General features: G+C 39.6%; 2 protein-coding genes across 5 annotated transcripts in view; both read left to right on the top strand.

The window, feature by feature from the left end:
• Nucleotides 1-2414: 2414 nt before the first annotated feature.
• On the top strand, nt 2415-6784 carry il12ba (interleukin 12Ba). The gene is made up of 9 exons (XM_026329942.1): nt 2415-2463; nt 2661-3102; nt 3723-3810; nt 3892-4179; nt 4328-4433; nt 4795-5033; nt 5155-5327; nt 5518-5639; nt 6617-6784. Exons 3-9 carry the CDS (start codon nt 3723-3725, stop codon nt 6675-6677), a joined length of 1077 nt encoding a protein of 358 aa, XP_026185727.1. The 5' UTR covers nt 2415-2463; nt 2661-3102; the 3' UTR covers nt 6678-6784.
• Nucleotides 6785-12974: 6190 nt separating this feature from the next.
• ebf1a (EBF transcription factor 1a) overlaps nt 12975-19432 on the top strand; it is a 54173-nt gene continuing 47715 nt past the window's right edge. For 3 of the 4 annotated variants that reach the window (XM_026329940.2, XM_026329939.2, XM_026329937.2), the window contains exons 1-5: nt 12976-13897; nt 14711-14867; nt 15964-16027; nt 16669-16724; nt 18039-18112. In XM_026329940.2, coding sequence (XP_026185725.1) covers nt 13764-13897; nt 14711-14867; nt 15964-16027; nt 16669-16724; nt 18039-18112 — 485 coding nt within the window. In that variant the 5' untranslated portion in view covers nt 12976-13763. Of the gene's footprint in view, nt 13898-14710; nt 14868-15963; nt 16028-16668; nt 16725-18038; nt 18113-19432 lie in introns of all 4 variants that reach the window. The other variant, XM_026329938.2, reaches the window with a different exon arrangement.

The following is a 19432-nucleotide window of genomic DNA, read 5'->3' as shown; positions in this document are numbered from 1 at the left end:
ACAGTACAAGTGACAAACTACAGGCATCCAGTTTAGGAAGGCAAGTGCACCCCTGTGTGTCTTGTGGAGATTCAAAAACATGAACACAAAACCTTCACCCACTGTAAGATTATCAAATTTAACTCCAAGGATCTAATTTCTGTATAGAAGGAAGTGTTAATGAATAGGCTGATTTTGTAACCTTTCTCAACATGTTTCAGAAATTCAGTGTAGTATTACACAAAACAAAGTGCATGTGACAAAGAAGGAACATGCTTTGTCTGGGCTGAACTCTGGCTTTAAATGTAAAACCAACTACAAGACTATAATTTCCAAGACTGTGACTAAAGGTTTCATTATGAATGTTCATGTTGCTGCCTAATTTCAAATGACCTTATAGGTACCCAAGGCATGAATCAAGGCATTATTGTTCCTTCAAAAAGTAATACATTAAATACTAAACTGGAAAGTACAGAGAGAAATTCCACTCTCAAGACCTTCTAACCCCCGTAACCTGCTTTAATAATTAGACACAAATGAAGATCTGGGTAATAAAAGATTCATAAAGGAAATAAATGCTGAAGAAAAACGTAGCGCATGGCTAAATATTGTAAGCGACATGTGTAACAACACAGTTTTACCAAATAACGTAAAATGAAATGTTAGTTTAATTTTCAGTCCACTGTTGGTCTGCTCAAAATGCTGTTGTTTAACTAATGCTGTAAATTCACACAGTGACAGGCCATGAGAAATCCAATGCTTTGTTTGTCTACCTAGTTGGCCTAAGTCCCATTCTCTGACCTCCTCATGTTTCCTTAGATTTTTGTTATTTCAATATCTCCCTGTCCTTTTTATTATTCTTTCAGACTTTCAGACTATCCTATCATGTTATCATACTATTGCACCTTCTTTCCTGGTTTCACTTTGAGGTTTTAGTTCTCTCTGAACGGGTGATGATGAGTAATGGCCTTCTTATAGACTAAATGGGCTGCTCCCTTTGTGGTTTACTTTGTTATAATTCATAATATATATCATAAGATATACATCATATGCAGAGAGATTTGTGTGGCTATAAATAAACCTGAGTGAACTAAAGGTTGACAGACCTGTTTGAAAGATGATGCAACTCCTACGTCATTTAAACAAAAGCTCTACAAGGTACAAGGATTAATACTATACTATTATATTATGAGACGCTGTCCTAAATATAGCTCCTGAATGTGAAGAATATTGAAAAATAGGTATCTACGATTTGTACCTTTTCATCTGACATTTCAAACAAATAAAAAAAAAAAATTTTTAAAAACACTGAAAATTAAACAAACAAAAATAAACAGAAACAGAAACAACAATATAAATAACACGATACTATATGATTTGAATGTACAAATTTTACTAAAGTATTACATGCACATTTTAAACACTGAACACTGATTATTAATTTAATCTGGTGTTTCTTGTTGGGAAACTGTTTATTTTGATGGAATTTTGACTCTAACTCTCAAACAAACAAATGGCAGAAGTGTTTGTCATCATTCAGAGAATAAACACCCTGATGTTTCCAAATCAGAGTGGAAATGCACTGACATCATTAATTGGCTTTGTAAAAGCACCTGTATACAAACATACACACACACACACACACTGTTGCATCACACCAGAGCGAAATATGAAACCGAATCTATACTGCCAGTCTATTGTATTAAAAATCTCCCAGCCTCATCGTCACACACATTGTATGACACACAGTATTGTTGCCTATTGTTTACTAACAGAGGACACACAGGCAATAAACAGCAAGACAGGGCAATGGCTGGGATTATAAATGAAGAAAATACAATCAGAATTCTTATCATAGAGAATATAATCAAAATGCAGTTGTAGATGATGTTCTCCAGTGTTATTTTATGTTAGTAGATAAAAGGTAGAGCAACCACAGGAACTCTTTTCTATAATAAATAAACATAATTATATCTGATATAATAATTATAATGTGATGACATCTATGAAGACTAATGTGGTGATATTTATGAAGTCTATGAACGCCATGGTAGTCTTCTAACTCTATCAAAGCACCATACATATGTAAATATACTTGTGTAGTTTAAAAATTAGTTTTACATTTTGGTAGTTTCATGTATATACTGTAATGGTCATCTCCTTAAAATAATCAAAAATATTGGGCTGCAATAAGTGTCTGTTGTATTAGTGTTGGTAGATAGTTGTGCAAGGATAAATCAGCCTAGTAAATCACTGTATTTTAATCATTGCGCTTTACCAATCAAACAGATTACTTTTAGTCTCAACATTACACCAGTCCTCCTTATTAAATCATAGTATGCGTTTTGATATAAAACAATTTTGGGACAATTTAAGCATTTGCAAGTAATGCCCTTTTATTCTGAAAGTTTGGCCAGGAAGTTGCTGCTGTGTTTGCCGGGATAGCGATGAAGTGCGCAAAAGTTCTGTCTACAGACCGCCAAAGTAGGTTTTCTCAGTTACAATAATTTATTTTCTCCAGTTCCTCTCCAAGGTGGGCCCAGTCTGAAGTCACATCTTTTGTTTACTTTTAGCTCAGTGCTAGCAGGTGCTGCTGTGCACCAAGTTTCACCTAACATGATAATTGGTTCGCTTCTGGGTGTTTACCTGTGGAGGATTCACAGTTTTCCTGTTTTGTTTAGATTTCTGTGTCCTGAGGGAAACGTAATAACGAAATGCCATCACGAGGAACAAAAAGCCCCTGCAGAGCGGGGACAGAAGGCTTGGCTTCAAGCAGGTGTGCTATCGCTCTCATCGAAAGTTATGTTTCATCCTGTTTACGTATCAAAAGGTCCTTAACCCTTAACCACACAGGTAGCTCGGCTACCTAATAACTGCAATTAGCAAACGGAGATACCGGGTTCAGTAGGCCTACAAACACCTAAGGATACCCCTGTAATGACGCTGTGTTTCAAGAATCAGCGCGTAGGTGGTAGTAAGCTGGGGTGACTTCTGAATAGTGCGGCAGACTGAAAAGCGAAGTCTGGACTTTACAGGACGACGTCGGGAAATTTGCGACATAAGCGACTATAAAAGTCGCTCAATGTCGCACAATCCCCATTCACCCTGGACATTAATACCAAGGTAAGATGACTGATTTGTTAGGTTGTTACCTGCTTACCTTTAGCCAATGTAACAGACAGGAATTAAACAGTGTAGCTTTAAATGAGCGGTCAATGCGAATAAAACCTGTAGGCTACAGTCTGTGCCATTAATAACCATAAGCAGCTGTTTCTGTACCACACATCTAGTATTTTGATGGAGTTCACATTGATATAGCAAGGCTTTATTTTTAACATTGCTATTGACTATAAAGAAGTATGTACATTTTCACTGCGATGGAGGACATTTATATTTGTGTAAATTTGTAATGCCAGAAATATTAGCAGCATAATTCTCTAGTCTAGTTTGCAAACTTGGGTGTTGAGATTTTTTTTTTTTTACCCTTGTTTTTATTTTGATTGTGTTTTATTCAATTTACTATTGCAGTCTTATTGTTTCTATATTGTTCAATGTATGGACTTAAATTATTGTATTGATTAATTAAAGCAAGAATTTGACTTTTGTTTTATAAATAGGGCATACTGATGTTATTAATTTGTTGTTTGCCTTCTTATAAGTTTGTTGTTTTTTTTTTTCTCTCTCTTTTCCCTTCTTCACATTCATGTCATCACATCCCTCTCTGTCTTCTCTCTGTCGTCCAGATGATGCTCCTAGTGGTCACTATCATCTCAGCATTTCTGACTGCAAGTTGCCAAAGTCCTCTGAGACACTGGGCTCTGCTTCCCAATAGTATGTATCATCTCTATGAGACCACATTAGACCATGTTCAGATATTTCTATTTTCACATGTGTGTTGGTTTTCTCCGCTAGTTCTCATTGTGGAGGTGGATGGCTCTCTGGCTCAGCAACCCTTGAGCTGCTTGGGGTCACCAGAGGACGTGCTGAGGACAGACAACATAAGTCAGGATATTTTTTGGAAGAAGAACGGAGTGGAGGAAGCACAGAGAGGGAACTTATATTCGGTGCAGCTGGAAGAAAGCTTAGGAGGAGGCAAATACACCTGTCACAACAAGGATGGGTCACTCCTTAATCACACTGTGGTCCTCATCCAAGAGGATGAAACCAAGAAGAAGAAGATCCTGGTGAAAAATGACCAAGGTATAATATAAGCATCATGCTGTCACAGTGATCCAGCAGGTAGAATTGGTGAAGTTTTAAAATGTTTCTACTAAAAAATGCTTCTTGTGTGTGTATGCATGCATGCATGTGTTCCCATCTGTCCATGTTTATGTGACTCTTTCGTCAGATGATTATTTGAAGTGCACTGCTCAAAATTACAGTGGAGAGTTCCACTGCTCTTGGACGTGGCACAGCAGTCGGGTTGGCAAAGTAGCATTTATCAAAGTTCGACGGTAAGCTCACAAACCACTGAAATGTTTTCTGTTTCCCTCTCCAACAATAACACATTGTTCAGACTCATGTCAGAGCCGAGACTACACAGTGACATCCATAAATAGCTCTTCATGAAAGCAAACATAAGAAAGTGCTTTTTATGATCTCATTTGAAGGTCATGTCTTTGGATTATATTTTATATAAAATAAGCCGTAAATGCTCTTGAATCATAGATGTTTTGCTACAGCAGTATTTTTATTCAATCTCCATGAAAAGTTATTGCACGTTCTTGGCATGCAAATCAAAGCCAAAACTACAAAATCTGTTTGATCTTTAGATAAACATATACACAGAGACATTTATTTTTTTGCTTTGTGCAGTGCTTTGGATGGCATTCATACCCAATGTTCTGTGGATGCCAGTGGTCAGCATTGGATGTGCTCAGGCCAGAGTAACTTCAGCTGTTCTCTGGACAGTAGCGGACATGGGATCTCCTGCCAGGATGAGCAGCACTGCCCCTATGCTGAGGAGAGCAAGCAGATCCACATCACTGTCTACGTGAGGACTGAGCACTTCCTGGTGGAGAACTACTCTAAATACTTCTTCTTGTCAGAGATAGGTAAGACCCCCAGCATGTTGTCTTTACGCAGTAACTCGTTCTATTTTGTGTGTTTATATTTCCTTTTCTCTGTGTTTTTGGTTACATCTAACACTTAATTTTTTGTTTTAACCCTTGATAGTGAAACCTGACAAGGTGAGGATCAGTAAAGTCAATAAGACAATGATAGAGTGGAGTTACCCAAGTTCCTGGAGCAGTCCCCACTCCTACTTCCCTCTCACTTTCCAGATTGCACAGCTCAGGAGGGGGTGCAAAAGATGTGACAACCCATGCACTGATTCAAAAGCCAGAAAAGTAAGTGGAACCTATTAATTGTGATGCAAATTTTGGGTAATGGAACTAATGTAGTGCTGCACTGGGTGAAAAGAATAAAGCCTAATCAAATTTCCAACACTATTTGCAGTGACAGGAAATCCCTTAGCTTGTGACAAATGGTTAAATATTGCACTACAATAGTGACTGATAGGTCTTTTTTTTTCCTTAGACCTTGACAGTCCACTCTACTGATATGTGTCAGTTTGAAATCAAGCACAAGGCCAAGACTTTGTGTATACGGGCAAAGGATGCTCTCTGTAACTCACAATGGAGTGAGTGGAACCACTTCAGGTTAGTGCCTCCCAGTGGTTTAAAGTGGGAGATTCTGTATTTATTTATTTCCACAGGTGTGATGTGTGACAAAAGAGTGTCAGCAAGAATGAAAGGAAAGGTGGACAAGACAGTGGTGAGACCAGCAATGTTGTCTGGTTTAGAGACAGTGGCACTGAGACAAAGACAGGAGGCAGAGCTGGAGGTAGCAGAGCTGAAGATGTTGAGGTTCTCTCTGGGAGTGACGAGGATGGATAGGATCAGGAATGAGGACATCAGAGGGACAGCTCATGTTAGATGTTTTGGAGAAAAAGCCAGGGAAGCCAGACTGAGATGGTTTGGACATGTTCAGAGGAGGGACAGTGAATACATTGGTAAAAGGATGCTGAGGTTAGAGCTGCCAGGAAGGAGGCCTAGAGGAAGACCAAAGAGGAGGTTCTTGGATGTAGTGAAGGAGGACATGAGGATAGTTGGTGTGGGTGAGGAGGATACAGAGGATAGGGTTAAATGGAGGCAGATGATTCGCTGTGGCGACCCCTGAAGGGAGCAGCCGAAAGGAGAAGAAGAAGAAGTGTTCTCATCTTTGCCAGTCACCTACAAACCAGACTGTGGACACAGTACTTTGCTCTGTCTCTTCTTCGTTTTGCCTCTTGGTTTTTTTTTTATAACAATTACATTTCACTGCTGCCTGAGGTGTGTTTTTATGATCAATGAGTCAGTTAAAATTCTGTAAAAAAAAAATGTAAAATTCTTCTCAAGAGATCATTTTATACATAAATATACTGCATTGTGAGTTTTGTTAAGTAAATGTTATTACTGTTAATTACTTCTTTTACTTTACTAATTTAGAATTGAGGACCTCTGATGATGTACAAAAGGGTGTAACGTCTGTTTTGAAAAGGGCTATATAAATGCATTTAGCTTGTTTGTTTGGGACATATTTAGAAAGTCTGAGTTATTTCAGACCAACTACCTCATTTTTTTGTTTTTCATTACAGATTGAGAGATAAGAAGAAGAACAAAAAGAACCGACATAAAAAAAATAAAAAACAAGAATAAAAGAAGAGACCCTTTGCTCTGAACATCTCAAGGAATGTTTATTTGTATGCTTTTCAATATTCATATTTATCTTTTTTACATCATATCATCCCATTTGTAGTATGTAACTATTCTTATTGACATGCAAAGAAATAAAATTCAGTTTAGCAGAATTGTTTTGTTTGCCAGTGCATCCTTTTAGTGAATATTGGATTTTCCTTTGTTCTGGAATTACAATAAATGGATTGCCAAAATTTGAAGAAGAGGATGAAGAAATTCCATAGGAAAGGCCTTCCTCAAGTCTGTGCAGCATTACCTCTACCCTTTTAGTAGCCTCCTTGTACCTTTTGCAGAGAACACCACTTAGGTGAAAGTGTGGCCTTTTGTGGAAACTGTCCTCCTCACTCTGCAACAAATCACAGAGCTGCCATTTCGCTTTGAGCTGTTGCCTGTTAGTTTGGGAGGAGATATGACGTGTAGTGTATTTCTTGTTATGTGTCAAGAGACTCAGGTAGAGTTTTTGTGGTGTGAGCGCCTTTCATCTCTCTCACTCTCCTTTCTCATGGAGGCAACTATTGTTTCATTTAAATCACAATATTATTGGCAGTGAGTAGCTATAATTTTACATTAGTTGAGCAGACAAACAATAAAAGTGAAGATTTTACAGAAATCATCACCTATGAAGTAATATTAGTGAGAAAATGGCATTAACTATTTAGACTCCCTGAGATATAATCAATTCAAGTTCAAGTCAGTTTATTTGTATAGCATCAAATTACAATACAATCTTCTCAAGGTACTTTACAAAAACCCAACAAATCCCTCCTCAAGTTCTAATGAGGTACTGACCTCTAACCCACAGAAGGTGCTGATTCCTGTAGGACTATTAACATTAGTCACTGCTAAAATCTGAAAGTTACAAAGTTACGGTAACCAGAGGAAGTATGGGTGGTTTACTCAACCTTACAAACAGTAGCAGCACATTACTTAGGAGCAGTTGAACTAAAGAGTGAGCTTATATTCTCTGATTGTTTTTTTGGGTCAGATAAAAGGAAAAAACAAGGAACTCTATAGAGTATATTTGTATGAAACACTGACCTTTTTTTGTCTCTGCAATTCCTCATTCTTCAAATTTCTCTGAACAGTCTGAAGAATCCTCTTACCCAAAATGTTAAGGTAGTTTTTCTCTCTGAAATCCATATAATCATCATCCAAATACATGCATCTCATCTTTAATTGCAGTTCACAATGCACCTGGAAATTGTGGGCGTTTGTGTCTTTACACTAATAGTGAAAACAGAACACATGATTATTTAAATAAACCGGATGCACAGTATCAGTTTATGGGTACTTATTGTGGTCGGAGGTAGGCAGATCCAAACAGCCAGTGTGACTGGAAGTGAATACACTAACACTATTACCAAAATTCCACATCACATGTAAGAAAAGCCCAAATAAACAATAAACAACATCCACCCCACAGACTATTAACCTCTTTCCCAAAATGGATCAGTAAGCTATCTGTGGGCAGGAGATTAACCTTCTCTTCACTTCCCTATCAAAAAAAAAAAAAGCAGAAGAGGAGGTCAAGTGTTGTTAAGCACTTTCGGTGCCAGTATATCACATCTTTTAAACACGATGCCACTGACATTTGACTTTTTTTTTTTTTTTTTTAACTTTCTAGCTTTATGTTAAAGGTGACTTGACACATTTTTGGGAAATGTTTCTACTTTTTGTGTTTTTTTTCCCCCTTGTAACGTAACATTGAAGAACGGGGTGATCTGCTGAAAGTCCTGTAATAGCACTGTTGGCATCATGGAAAGTAAAATTTCTACACTACATCTGAACATCTCGAAAGTGCTGATAGTCATTTAGCTGTATGTTGAGTTCTGATATTAAGGTGTTAAAAAGTGCATTACTGTGTTGATGTAGGACTGCAGCTAATCATTATTTTTTTTCTTTATTCATTAATCTTCCATTATTTTATGCATTTATCCTTTATTTCTTTCTTGATAAACAGTCAAATTGAAAATGGTGAAAAGTGCCCACTTTGACTTTCCACAGTCCAGGGACACATATTCACATAGCTTGTTTTAATCTAATCAGCACTCCAAAGCTGAAAGACACACAGTTTTCTGTTATATGTGATAAAGAAAAACATCAAATCCCCTCATTTTCAAAGCTGGATTCATCAAATGTTTGCTTAAATTATTACCAAAATGAAAAAAAAAACTATTAAACTATTACAAGAAGCACAAGAAGAAGTGATGTCAAAGAAAATACTCTTTGCACATTGTGAGTACTGGTGAATCAGCCATGACCTTGGCTTCAGTGCCACTGTAATGATGTCCTGTGTGCACATCTCAGAGGAAGAACACACTCTGTGTGGCTCTTAACATAGGTCAAAGGTTGCCAATGAAATCAACTTGTTTGATGGTTTTACACAGACAGTGGTACACAGTATATTGAGTCATGGGCTTCCCACTCTTGATGATACCACTTTCCAGCAACTCGGGCTATTCTTGAGGAGCTGAACAGAAGTAATCTTGGGAAATGCACAGACCATTTCTGCTCTTTTTGTGTGAATCATGAAATTAGAGAGAGGTTCAATTTTATAAATGACTTTAGGCACAGAAAAACCAATGCATGATCTTATGTTGTTCAATTGAGCAAAACCTTACAGAAAAAAGCAAAACATGGCTAGACTATGACACTATTTTACAAATGTGAGTAAAATGAACATATGGGCTAAAACAAAAGTGACTTGTCTTTTTCAGTTTGAATTTTTACTAATTGTTAATTCTAAATAACCAAATAAATTAGGAATTTTCCTTCTTACCCAGTAGTCACACTCAAGTCATAGACATCATATTACATTTATGGAACAAACACTGTAAAACCATTAGTTACAATAGCCTGCTACATAAAACTAGGGTTATTTGTACGTCTTTCATCTAATTTAAGCTTTTTTTTTGTTTGTTTTTTGTTTTTCATTATATCAAATGTGTTTCAAGAAAAATCTTTTTCTCAAAAAGTGACCATGCTTTAGTTATTTTTAAATTAAGCATTTAGCTGAACCGTGTTCCTATTTAGAAATCAGAGATGTTGACTTCTGCATGTAGGGGAATGGCAGGATAACTCTTCCCCAAAAAAACTGAAAAGTCATATGATCATGAAATTTAAAAACCCAACTTAAAACAAAGACACATATTCACTCAAAACAAGAACAACCAAAAAAAAAGGAAAAAAGAAAAAGAGGCTTCTGTAAATCCCCTTTAAGACAACATTTATATGTTTTCAGTGACATCTGATGCTGTATTTTTCTGGCTGCAGGGTTAAACTGAATCCACATGAACAGTTTATCTTCTGATGCTGCCTACAAGATCAATTACATTCCCAACTTGTTCTCATGAATCCACAGCCTCATTGACCTTGTCCACATTTGTTGACCGTATTAATTAATGGGCACAGAGAAACTGCAATTTGGACAGATGGCATTTATCTGCATGCTGTTTAGTATGCAAGTGCTACATTTGAGAATCCAACAGACCGAAGTGATAGTTTTTACTGTATGTTTGGTTGTGCAATAGCTCTTTAAAGCCACTAGATGGCAATATTGTACCAACCACAGTTACCGGGGACTTCTCCTTAATAGGATCCCAGTTACCTGAACAAAAAAGTGGAAAAGATCAGCATTAAGCTGTGCGGCAGATGAAAATAAAGCATTCTTTAAGTATTAGTATTAGTTGTCATTGTTTGGCTCTGATTTCATTTTCAAATCTGCACTTCTTTCAGTTTAATATTCCCTTGCAAATTTTTGAAACCATTTAAGTATGCGCAACCATGATGGCATTGTTTTTATACTGGTGCCAGTGAAATTCCAGTCAGCTGGTATCTTGTCTACAAGTCTAAGTTGTTAACGTCTATATTTGTCTCTTTTATGTCTACTAGGGAGCATATTGTTAGACATAAGGCCCATTCTCATAAGCATATGCCTGTTTTGTACAACTAGTCATTTTTATGAGTCTTCAATTCAATCAGGCCATTATTATCATCAGTCCAACCTTTTGATTTACGAGAACATCTGGTGGTTGTACAGGAGGCAGCGCCCACAATCCGTCTCTGATCCGTTACTTGCAAATGTCTAACAGAGTTATAACGTAGGGAATATTTAACGGCCTTCCCATATGTGGACACTTGAACATAAGTCCTTTACACACATACATGCACACCTTTACATCGTTTACATGGCGTGCGCATTCCTGCATGTGAGTAATGGCCAGAGATATTTGTAAACCTGCCTGGGTGACATGCAGTTAGTAAATCTCAGTATTAACATGGCTGGATCATCGGACCCCAACAGGCTTCTCTGTTTTTGGACACTGAGACAGTGATATTTGGGCTAACGGTGTGTGTTGGTGCCCGGGGATATAAATATACGCCATCCCAGGGGCCTACCGTGTTCGCGCTTGCCCGCATGCCGACCAAGGCAGACAGATCATGGCGAGTGAACCGGCCACAATCAAACAAATGTGCTGAAGGATAACTCTGAACGTGTGTGTGTGTGTGTCAGTGTGTGTGTGTGTGGGGGGGGGGGGGTGCGTAAACCTGAAGCTTGAGCGTAAGTGTGATACTTTTTATCTCAAGTTGCTTGTATTTATCACTATTTATTGTATCGTGTACTTACGTGGTAGGGTGCTCACATTTCTCCTCCCACAGCAGGAGACATAAATACACAGCTATAGACAATGAGATGATTGCGGGGGTTTGGTGTCTAACCTTGACCGTTTATGGCATTTATCGGACTCTGCAAGTGGCCGAGGCTCTTGTGTTTCAGTCTGCTGGCTGCGCAGAGGACAGGGATACAGCACCCTATTAAGAAAATGTCATAGCATTGTTAAAATGAAAGTAAAACTACTTTTACTTTGCGAGAACAAAACCGTGCGCGTTTATTGTAATGCATGATGGAATGTTTGAGACTTGTCATTGCTCAGTTTTCCCAACAATTTCATCGTATCTGATTGAATTCAACAATTCTTGATAAAGATCTTAATCTTTTAGAAACGCCCTCCTAATAAAAACCGGCTCTGTCATTCTTTCCATTTCATTATAATTAAGCAAACAGTACTTATTGAACAGATGGCCCCCAGACAATTCAATTTGACAATTATGAAATGACTGTAATGATGGGGAAAACCAGGACTGATGGGCAACAGGATGAGTGCGTCCTCACTTTCTGCAAAATGGACTTATGAACAGTTTTCATGCATTTGAGCACACAGTTTCATGGTTCTCTGAGCAACCATGCAAATGATTTGTTACACTTTTTTTTATTTTTTTTTGTTTTGTTTTTGATTAGTTGTTTTTGAGTAATTGCGATTTTTTTTTTTTTTTTTTTTTGGACAGTGGGACACAGCACAGTTTAACTGTAATCCTCATATTTATGTTGGATTCAGCATTTAGTCCCGCAAGATTTATGTAATGCATCTAATCAAAGCTGATTTTAAACCAGCGGGCTGTAACAGAAAAATGTGCGCAGCGTCTGCCAGGCTTTTTGGTGAGCTGAAACTTTTCTTAAGCTCATAATCTTTCAGAGTTGATACTCTGAGTGAACACTTGGACTGCTCAACGCAACTGATTCTGCTCTTGTGAGGAAAATACTACATTTACATTTCATTTTATGTTCAAATAAAGCCAGTTTGGTATTTCATCACAGCTGGTTCATTTAAAAACACTCATGGGCGATGTAGAAAATTCAACCACGGAGCTTCATTTGTTTATGTTGAATTAATTTGACGCACAGACACTTAGGTAGTTAAGCGTAATTAAATCTGCACAGATAAGAGCTGTTCCTCAAATGTATTCCTCTTCCTGTACTTCTGCGCGTTTTTGTCGCACAATAACGAGATAAAATAGGTTTTATCTGACGTTCATTTCAAAATTTGATCGGATTCTGTTTCGTCTTGTTTTGAACACATTTTCATAGCTGCAGCTTAAGTGACAACGCAGCAAGTATGACGATAGATATTTCAGCCATGCCTGGGTCTCCTCTCCGCTCTGCCTTTTAGTCTTTGTGGACAAACTAAATGTCCTTCCCCGATTTGATGTTTGATAGGCGGGGATGCATTAATTGTCAACTCTAAGCACATGCACAAAAAAAACGTAGACGCTCTCTCTCTCTCTCACACACACACACACACACACACACACACACACACACACGCACACAGACATATACACACACACACGAGCAGACGCACACACCGTGCGCAGCGAAGTGTCTGGGGCGGAACACTGCGTGGGACGAGGCGGGGACAGCAGGCAGACGGGCAGGCAGCGTGCTGGTCGGGTTGGTGGACAGCTGATTGTCCGTGTTATTAACTGTGTTTGGGGGCGTTCCTACTCGCCGCGTAGACCACGCCTCCCTCACCTACTAGTTCTCTGCTGTTTGGCATCCCAGAGATGGTCCAAAGTGATTCCTCAGGGAAGAAAAGAGCGCAAATCACCCGAGCAGGAGCTGACGAGGAGCGGAGCCACTGTTACCCAGGACTGTCTCTTAATTGCGCGTAATCTTCCGTTTTATTCACATGAACAAAGAAGACTGTAAATAAAGAAACGGAGCGAAGGAGAGTGAAGCGTGTTTCATCTGTTTGGTTTTCTCACTGTGGACTTTTTGCCATTTTTTTCCCCCAAATTGTCATTTTGCTTGTGTTTTTGTCAGCTGCACCTTGATCCGAGGGACTGTCGCCAAGTCGGTGCTGCCTCTCATCTTGCTCTTCCCTTTTCATCGCGCTCACGGTGTTCATCTTCATAGCTGCCGCTTCCCCTTTTTTTCTTCTGGAGTCGCTGACATGAGGTGCAGCTAACCCTGGATGTTGACAGCTCCCCTTTTCCTTCCACATGTCGCATCTTTTGTTTACTTTGAGAAACACAGGCGCAACTAAACGCCAAGTGAAATAGACCGCGCCACTTTGCTCCTCTGACAGCGCGATCAAACAGACGCGAGAGGAGGGGAGGCAGGAAAAAAAAGGAGGGAGCCAAAGAGAGGAGGATAGAGGGAGAGAGAGGAGAGAGAGAGAGATAGCGACAGTGCGAAGGTGCGTTTTGATGTTTGGCGTCCACGAGAGCATCCAGAGGAGTGGGAGTAGTATGAAAGAAGAGCCCATGGTGGCCGGGATGAACGCGGTTCGGACATGGATGCAGGGCGCCGGAGTGCTGGACGCCAACACAGCCGCCCAGAGGTGAGCCCGAGGCGGCCTTGGCGCTGCGCTGACACCGGGGTGTGGAGACCGGGGGAGAGCACGTTAAGATCTGCGGTGTTAAAGACGGAGCGACAGTATCACTTGGGGCGGCAGACGTTCCCAGAGGACGTAGTTGTTGGATAACCACTGTTCCCGCTGGCTTTATAAGTTTCTAGATCCAATTCCAATATGATAAAATGCTGTTTGTGACTTGGATAACATATTTCTGGACGCAAAGAAGCTTCAACGGTTTTAATATAGTTTTAGATTAACTTTGGTGTGTGGGAATGTAGCAGCGAGTTTATGTTTAGGCTTTTAACTCACTTTAGTAGTTGTTTTCTCTTTGATAAAGCAGAACAGGTTACATTTCATCGACCGTGTGCACATCTGTTTTTCAACTTCTATTTAGCAGTTTTTCTGACAAATAAAAATACAAATCTGAAATATTAATCAGGTTGGGAGGTTTAAAAAAGAAAATAATCACAATTTATCGACTACAGGCCTACCAATTGATCTCTCCTAATTACATTTATAATTAGTAGGGTGTATTTAACAAGTTTAGGCCTGTTCTTTAATACTTTAACCTATTTGTTTAATTACTGCCCCCGAAAACCTCAAAACGCTTGTGCGCATCAGAAAGAAGTTTTCATTAATTCGTCTGTAATTACGAGTTTTAGAAGGGAGAGTAATTGAAGCATAATCGAGCGTAGCTTGGATTTTAAAAGCAGATCTCTCTTATGTTGCATTTTCATTAATGAACTGATTTTAATTGCCGTCGTTGTGGATGGTGCTGGTTTGTGCTTGTGTCCGCAGCGGAGTGGGTCTCGCTCGGGCTCACTTCGAGAAACAGCCGCCCTCCAATCTTCGCAAGTCCAACTTCTTCCACTTCGTCCTGGCTTTATACGACAGACAGGGTCAGCCGGTGGAAATAGAGAGAACCACCTTCGTTGACTTTGTGGAGAAGGAAAAGGTGAGTTTGTACATTTCATCAAAACATTTTCTCAATTTGACAATTCTACATTTTTTTTTTCAAAAATAAGCGTGTATTGTATAATTGCCTCGGTGCGTTGGCTGATGACCGACACGGTTTTCTGGCCTGTTAAGTCGCAGTGATAAATTACCAGACGCGTACTAACCAAGTGTCCAGACGCACACAGCAGGGTTCATTGGTCCTGAAGGCTTCCCTGATGTGATTTTTTTACGTGTGGTTTCCTGAAACACTTTCAGACTTCAGATTATTTTTGCTTTTCTTTATAATTACACAACCTTCGATAATAATGTTAGACCGATTTACACGGAGGTATAAATCAAGAGTATAAAAACTTTTGTGCGCAGTTTTGTCTACCCACTAATGATGTTGACTCATATTTTTATAGCAGTTCAGCACAGCGTGTAGCCTATTCCTGCAGGCAAGATATTTCTTTTTTTTTTTTAAACAAACATCAATATTAGTATTTGGTCTGTAGATCAAGTGTAATAGTGCAGTGGCGTTAAAACCTACACATTCAGCCACGTTATACCACAGCGTTTACTGTCGGATTGTTTATTTATTAGGTCCAAATGTCCTCATAGTGTTGGTCGGTCCTAACAGCACATTTTAACATTACGCCGGGACTGATTTGATAAAGAAAAAAAAAACAAAACAAATCTATTATTTTAATATAATGTAATTAAATTCGAAACGTGTTAAATGACTGCAGGAACATTACAAATATACTTTCCATAACCAATATAGTTTGAATAGAGTTGTAAAGAAGGTTCATTTGTAAAGAAACAGTTATTACAAAATAACAAATTGTTAAGAGGTTACGTTTCTATATATATATTTTGTCAAATATGATAAAGAAAACTTGTTCAGGTTGCAAACAGAACCTTTTCTTGTTTTATTTCTTTCTTTTTTGTGGTGGTGTAGATGATAGAAACGAAGTGCAGTGATTTCAGTTCGATCACACAGAGACCTAAGATGTTGGTCATCTAAAAATATCAAGTTGCCGACCCGCAGTAAAAGTCCCAGGAGGAGATGGTTTGCTTGCTCTGACCGGCTCTGTTTGGTTTAATTTTCATAGGAAACGACGGGGGAAAAGACCAACAATGGGATCCATTATAGACTTCAGCTCCTCTACAGTAACGGTGAGTTCAGCTTCCATAATTTCTCTGCAGCAACAACAAAAGCAGTGAGTGAATGATACACGAAAGCAAAGTGAGAAACTCAGGGAACAAATGTTTTAGGAGATCTCTGTTTTTATTTATTTATTCATTATTATTTATTATGATTATTATTATTATTATTGCAGGAGATTACTCTTAATTAATCAAATCAGCTAAATGAAATGTTTATAAATGTCCTTCTTAACGTTTATTTTATTTTATTATATTTATTTATTTTTGTCTTGGTGTCTCCGCTGAATATATAAATTACACTGATTCCTTCCTCTGTGGCATTTTCACATGAAATGATTTCAGAGATAAATTCAACAGGGCGAAGAGATTAAATCGTCTAGTTTCAAGTAAACTGGCAGGATGCAACAAATACTGAACGTCATTAGTAACAGTTTGGACTCATTTAGTTTCTCTCGAGTCCCTCATGGGGAAAGTCAGAATGAATACAAGTTGTGATTTGAAATATCCCCCAAATCTGGGAAAGCTTTCTTTTTGGTTTTGAAACTTGCAAGTTTAACAATTTCTCTCTCTCTCTCTCTCTCTCTCTCTCTATCTATCTATCTATCTCTCTCGCTCCCTCTCTCTTTCTGTCTCTGTCTCTGTCTCTGCAGGGATCAGGACTGAACAGGACTTATATGTTCGTCTCATTGACTCTATGACTAAACAGGTAAAGGGTTCTGCGTTAAACTATAGGCTGACAGAATTATAATCTGCAACACTTTGATGCTTGTGTTGCTCTGAATGTTGCCCGCCACCCTCCACCTTCTCCTCACCCCCCCTCGCCCCACTGCATGCCTGTGTCTGAGACCCTCAACTTCAGCACGGCACAGCCTGCTTGATAAACGACCTGTCTTACCTGTGGAATACATTTACAGAGGCCCAGAAAAGTAGAGGACATGTGTCCTCATACTCTACCTCTGCACAGCAGCCAGTAACTGGGGATCGTGTTTGTGTCTGTGTGTGTGTGTGTGTGTGTGTGTTTTTACAAGCATCGGGCTGTGTATGCGTGCATGTGAGTGAGACTGTGTGATTGTGCACGTGTAGTGTGTGAATATTGCAGTTGAGTTGCAGGAGCGGTTGTGTTAGTGTTTGAGAGAGACAGTGATGCATGCCAGCTCACTCTTTGAGGACCTTGACCCTCATTTCCTCAATGTGAAACAGAACAAACTATCCCAAAGTGTGTTATGGCCAATTCAATCACACAATGAAATACAGAGCAGCACATGTCGACTGGTGCACACTAAGGGAATTCTCCGTTAGGATGAATTAGACAATGAAGAAAATAAGCCTCTTCAGTGCTGTTTTGATATCAGGTCTTTTGTTTTGCCAATTCTGCCTCTAGTGCCATTAGGCTTGAAGAGAGTTTGCCTTAGAATGAAAGGAGTTGGAGGGGATGTTGTTTGTGTGTGCACATGCATGTGTGTGTTTTTGCATGTTTCTCTCTCTATCTGTCCGTGTATATGTGTGTGTGTGTGTGTGTGTGCACGTGTGAGCAGGGTGATCACAGCCCTGGAGAGCATGCTGAGTGGGGTTGGAGGGGTAACCAGACTAGATTTTTGGACGGTTTGTTGTATGGACCAGATGGTGCACTATACTCCAGTCTGGCAGTCCAACTGCTCACTGTACACCACATATAAACACACATGCATGGACAAACAAATATGCACACACACAGGCATGCACACACACGCACACACACACACACAGTTTCTCTCTTACTGTCTCTGTCAGAACAGAGCGTTCCTGTTCAGGAGGACTGGATTCCCACGATACACACCTTTGCCAGATAGACAACATTACTCTCAGATGAAAGACGCGCACACACACACACACACACACACACACACACACACACACACGCACACTCCTCTGATTTTTATTTTTTTATTTGCCACTACATTGTGGTTGACCCTTTTTCTTAAGGATGCCACATAGAAAAATCAAAATCATAATGATCATAATTTTAATTTTTTTTTTTTAGGCGATTGTCTATGAAGGCCAGGATAAAAATCCAGAGATGTGTCGAGTCCTGTTGACCCATGAGATCATGTGCAGGTAAGACAAAACACACCGCGCCCCTGCTCCCTCTTATCGACCAGGCTGTTGCTTTACAGTCCAGATCCAGACAAGTGTTTTTCTTATGCCGGATGTGTCTCTGATGGTGTAAGGATGGGGCAAAGACAGAAGGAGCACTGCTAAATTACAGTAGGAATCTTATCGTTTTCCACAAAGTGGGTTGGGGAGATGGGCCCTGGCCTATTTCTGTTGGTAGGGATGTGTGTGTGTGTGTGTGCATCTCTCTCATGTTCAGCTAATTAGGACAAGGAAAAGCTCATTACTCAAACCCATCCTCCTTAGTCTGTGTAATACATGCAGTTTGCTGTGTCCTGACAGTGAGCTATGTGCTGAGGGGGACGGACTCAAATTACATGTAAAATACAGACACACACACACATCCACACACACTGACTTACTAAAACATAGTATGCAAGCAAAGCTCTCATTGGCCATCACATGCATTTCGAATCAGCAAAAGCATTGCACTGCATGTGATTGTCCTGCACAAACCAGTGATCTAGAAATACACGTTGAGTTACATGTGGAAAAATGGCTAGTGGCAAAAGTGTAGCCACTTCCTGGTTATCACACAAGGCAATTTGGACCACTTGTTTTCATATGCTGCAGGAAACGGTCGAGATCAGAAATCTGATCTGCCTCTCCAAGCCTCCTGTCCTGAGGGACTCAAGAAAATGGGGGGGGGTCATTCTCTCTCTCCTCCCTCACTCACTCTCTTTTGTGTCTTTCTCCATCTCCTCCCACACATATACAGGAGATGCACACATGTAGTCAAACAGAGGTACACGCAGACATGCATACTGTACACACAGACGAGCAGACAAAGAAGAAAAGGTAGGCACAACAATTCTTTTGGGGGGGAAATAGGGGGTTGACGTCTCACAAGACACTTTTACATTGTGCTGCAGTCAAATGCTTCAGAAAAGACTCGTCACATCAGTATGCAACCCCCTTCTACCCAGCATGCACTACTCCCCAGGTCCAGTGGGACCACTCTGTGACCCACTTCTGAGAGAAAGAGCTGGAGAGAGAGGCGGGATAGCGGGAGGGGATAAGCACTGAGGAAAAATAGAGAACATAAGATGTCTGGTTATGTGATGTCTGACAGAAATGGAGCTAACCTGAGCCCTGGGGGCTAATTCAAGTTTGTATCCAGGCCCATTCAAGCTCACTGTTTTTTTGCTCTTCTCATCCAAACTTTGCCTAAGATCACCCTGCTGATCTCACCTGCTGTAACACTAGAGCCCCAGTCTTACCTCGACAAGACCAGCAAAAATCCAGCTCATGCTTCTTCTTAAA

Source organism: Mastacembelus armatus, chromosome 10 (genome assembly GCF_900324485.2).
Source record: "Mastacembelus armatus chromosome 10, fMasArm1.2, whole genome shotgun sequence".
NCBI classification, from domain to species: domain Eukaryota; kingdom Metazoa; phylum Chordata; class Actinopteri; order Synbranchiformes; family Mastacembelidae; genus Mastacembelus; species Mastacembelus armatus.
The sequence above is the reverse complement of the archived record's forward strand: the minus strand, read 5'-3'. Positions and strand labels throughout refer to the sequence as shown.

Coding starts and splice junctions, on each gene's coding strand:
- il12ba (XM_026329942.1), top strand. CDS start 3,723: ATGATGCTCCTAGTGGTCACTATCATCTCAGCATTTCTGACTGCAAGT. Junction 3,811..3,891: donor CTGGGCTCTGCTTCCCAATA/GTATGTATCATC, acceptor TTTCTCCGCTAG/TTCTCATTGTGGAGGTGGAT. Junction 5,640..6,616: donor AGTGAGTGGAACCACTTCAG/GTTAGTGCCTCC, acceptor TTTTCATTACAG/ATTGAGAGATAAGAAGAAGA.